The sequence below is a fragment of the Etheostoma spectabile genome, chromosome 7, assembly GCF_008692095.1.
Source record: "Etheostoma spectabile isolate EspeVRDwgs_2016 chromosome 7, UIUC_Espe_1.0, whole genome shotgun sequence".
Taxonomy (NCBI): domain Eukaryota; kingdom Metazoa; phylum Chordata; class Actinopteri; order Perciformes; family Percidae; genus Etheostoma; species Etheostoma spectabile.
The window spans coordinates 10582047-10585062 of NC_045739.1; the positions used below are offsets into that span (position 1 = coordinate 10582047).

The 3016-nt window shown below is 39.0% G+C and overlaps 1 protein-coding gene across 1 annotated transcript in view; it reads right to left on the minus strand.

Annotated features, from left to right (window-relative positions):
* Positions 1–3016, minus strand: part of smc1a (structural maintenance of chromosomes 1A) — a 13199-nt gene that overhangs the window by 1105 nt on the left and 9078 nt on the right. Inside the window, exons 18-25 of the mRNA XM_032520343.1 lie at positions 2203–2348; positions 1928–2081; positions 1731–1838; positions 1313–1469; positions 1024–1178; positions 697–848; positions 514–583; positions 252–362 (exon numbers count right to left, since the gene is read on the minus strand). Of these exons, the coding sequence (XP_032376234.1) occupies positions 252–362; positions 514–583; positions 697–848; positions 1024–1178; positions 1313–1469; positions 1731–1838; positions 1928–2081; positions 2203–2348 (1053 nt within the window). The remainder of the gene's footprint in view (positions 1–251; positions 363–513; positions 584–696; positions 849–1023; positions 1179–1312; positions 1470–1730; positions 1839–1927; positions 2082–2202; positions 2349–3016) is intronic.

The following is a 3016-nucleotide window of genomic DNA, read 5'->3' on the forward strand; positions in this document are numbered from 1 at the left end:
ATCTCTATGTCCCGACACCCCACAACAACATGAAAGAAAGAAAAAAAGATAACTAATGTGCTGGTCTACAGCAGGCAAGAAAAGAATAGTCAAAACCTTTCTAAAAAAATAATTCAAAACCTTTTGAGGGAACTGAATTCAATGCTTTTAATACAATTTAAGACTAACAGATACATTGTAATATACAACAGTCAAAGATGCATCGCTGTTTTTCATTTAGTATTGTGTATAGACAATATTAAGAAACACACCTCTGGATAAACACCGATGAGTGAGTCCGCCTTGGTATAGAATTCCTCCTTCAGAGAAATGACAATGGCCTGGAAGTTCTGCACGGACTGGTCTTTGATGTAATTGGCCACCTTGAAGGTACAAGGAGAAATTTTATGAGTTGTAGTTTGTATCACATGTAATGAGCAGCATTAATTTAAAAAGAAAAAAAGAAAGAAAAAAAACCTTCACAAGCAGTATTGATAAAACACTCAAGTCACTGACACATATCATTTAACAGACCTTGCCAATGTTAGTGTTGTCCAGAGCAGCGTCAATCTCATCCAGGACAAAGAAGGGGGCAGGCTTGTAGCTAGAGACAAGCAGGAGAAATGTTAACAAACGGTGCAGACATTGTCACCAGCTTTCAAGCAATATTAATAAATCAAACCTGTATTAAGACTCTAAACTCGTCTGTTGTTTCACCTGTGAATAGCAAAGAGCAGAGCCAGGGCAGCAACAGTCTTCTCTCCTCCAGACAGGTTGTCCATGGGTCTGAACCTCTTTCCTGGAGCCACACAGTTATAGTTGATGCCATCCAGGTATGGCTCCTCTGGGTTTTCTGGGCCCAGGAAAGCCTACAGAAGAGGGACATACTAATTGTAAAATGTTTTTCTTTACAATACATAATGTTCATGATGTGTGACTTGTGTTTTACTGCCACAGCGTAAACCACATTGTGTACCGTGGCATTGACTTTATCTAAGTCAATGTTAAATATATACAGTATATTAAAAGAAAATTGAGCCATACCTGGGCACTGCTGTTGCGTGAGAGGGCCTTGTAGATCTCATCGATGTTGGTGGCCACAGACTCAAAGCAATTATTGAAACGATCAAACCTTTCCTTCTTGATCTGCTCAAAGGCTTGCTTGGCCTTCTTGGCTCTTTTACGAGCAGCCTCAAACTCTGAAAGAAAGACGCACAAAAACACAGGATTATTATTATTAAGAGCTCTAGAAAGGTACTGTGACCTGCATCACTTCCTTTCCCTCTTTCTCTCTCATTTAATCCCAGTCTGTATCATTATCCTCAAATCTCACCATCACTGGTCTCTTGGAACTTGTCCCTGACACTCTCGAGTTTCTCCATGGCCTTCATGTTGGGTGCGCTGATTCTCTGTAGAATACTCTGCTGCTCGTTCAGACGCTGCTGCAGTGTGTTTGTCTCCCCCTTGATCTCTTCCTCTGACAGTACATCCTGTAGGACATTAAACAGGATTAAATTAGTGTGCCTTGAACTGCAGACAACACATATTTGTTGTAACTGGCTCTTTTTCCTTTTTAGTGTACAATCAAGCACCTTGTAACAGAGTAGAGAAAAGTGCTATATTATTATCGTTATCATCACAAAGAAAACCAAATAGCACAAATCTAGAGAGCTGTTGTCAAATTTAATAAGGGAAGGAGGTCAAGTTGAATTGTTTAAATGTAGGTCATTGGTATTGTGTGGACTAGCTACCTTAAGGTCTTCAGACAGGTTGCTGTAGTCAATCTCTATGAGAGCCTCTTTAGCAAGAACACTGCTGGACGTCCTCTGGCTGCTGGACTCCTCTGTCTGGGAGCTCCCCTTGAAAAACAAAACAAAAGAATGTCCTTTTCCTATTCACTCCTTAGAGTATAAAAAGTTTGCACCTGTATAAGTGTGTTTGCGTTTACTTCTCCCTGGCTGATATCATCCATTGTTCCAGAATGAAGAGGCAACCTGATGTCCTGCATTTTGCAGGCTTGTAGCAAGTTGTGACGGTCACTGCGCTTCTGCTCCAGTTTGGTCTCAATGGCTGTGACCTCCTTCTGGAGCTGAGTCAACTCCCTGGTAGATACAAAAACATTTGTAGTACAACTCCAAGGTAATATTTATATTTTATGACTTTTATATATATATATATATATATATATATATTAAAGTTTGTGTGTGTTTTGCAGCCACTGACTTGTTGGCGCCACCCAGTTTTTTGCGGATCTCTTCCATATCATGGTTCTTATCGTTGACTTCTGATTTCTTGGTGAGGTGCTGGTTCTTCAGGTCCTGCAGTTGGGCCATTGTCTCATCAATGATCTTCATGTGTCTGTGCTCCTCCTGCGGGTAGACAAGAAAGTTGACAAAAAGTCACACAAGCGGGAATCAACTTGGTGTCAAAATTTAGGACAAAGTAGATTTTAAGTAGGGCTGTCAATCAAATATTTAATCTTGATTAATTGCATTAATGTCCATAGTTAATTCACATATTTTTATAATTGTATATGATTAAAAATGTTTTGTAATACTAAAGTGGGATTTGAGACTCCGGTGGTAACTCAATTCACATCAACAGCACATGCAAATAACTTTAGTCTTGTTAGGAAAACCATTTGGAAGGGCTTTGAAACTCAACTTCCCATTCAAAAAACGCTTTTCTTTATCCATTTTTGGTCAAGGAGTTACTTTTTTTTGGGAGGGTGTCTTGATCTGCTTTTTAATGATAATTGATTTATTTGAATAATTAAGTTACCGTATTTTTCTGGACTATAAGTCACACTTTTTTCATAGTTTGGCTGGTCCTGCGACTCATAGTCAGGTGCAACTTATATATCAAAATGTCTACAATTTAACATGTTATTAAATTTGAATTCAAACAGAAAATATTACCGTGTGTGCTTTTGCATGGTTGAAAAACTTATGTGTCACCGGACACCTACCGTATTCAGCCCGTTGTTCTGTGTGCTAAACGTCGGTATTTGGTCTTGGATTTTGTGAAATACATTTCT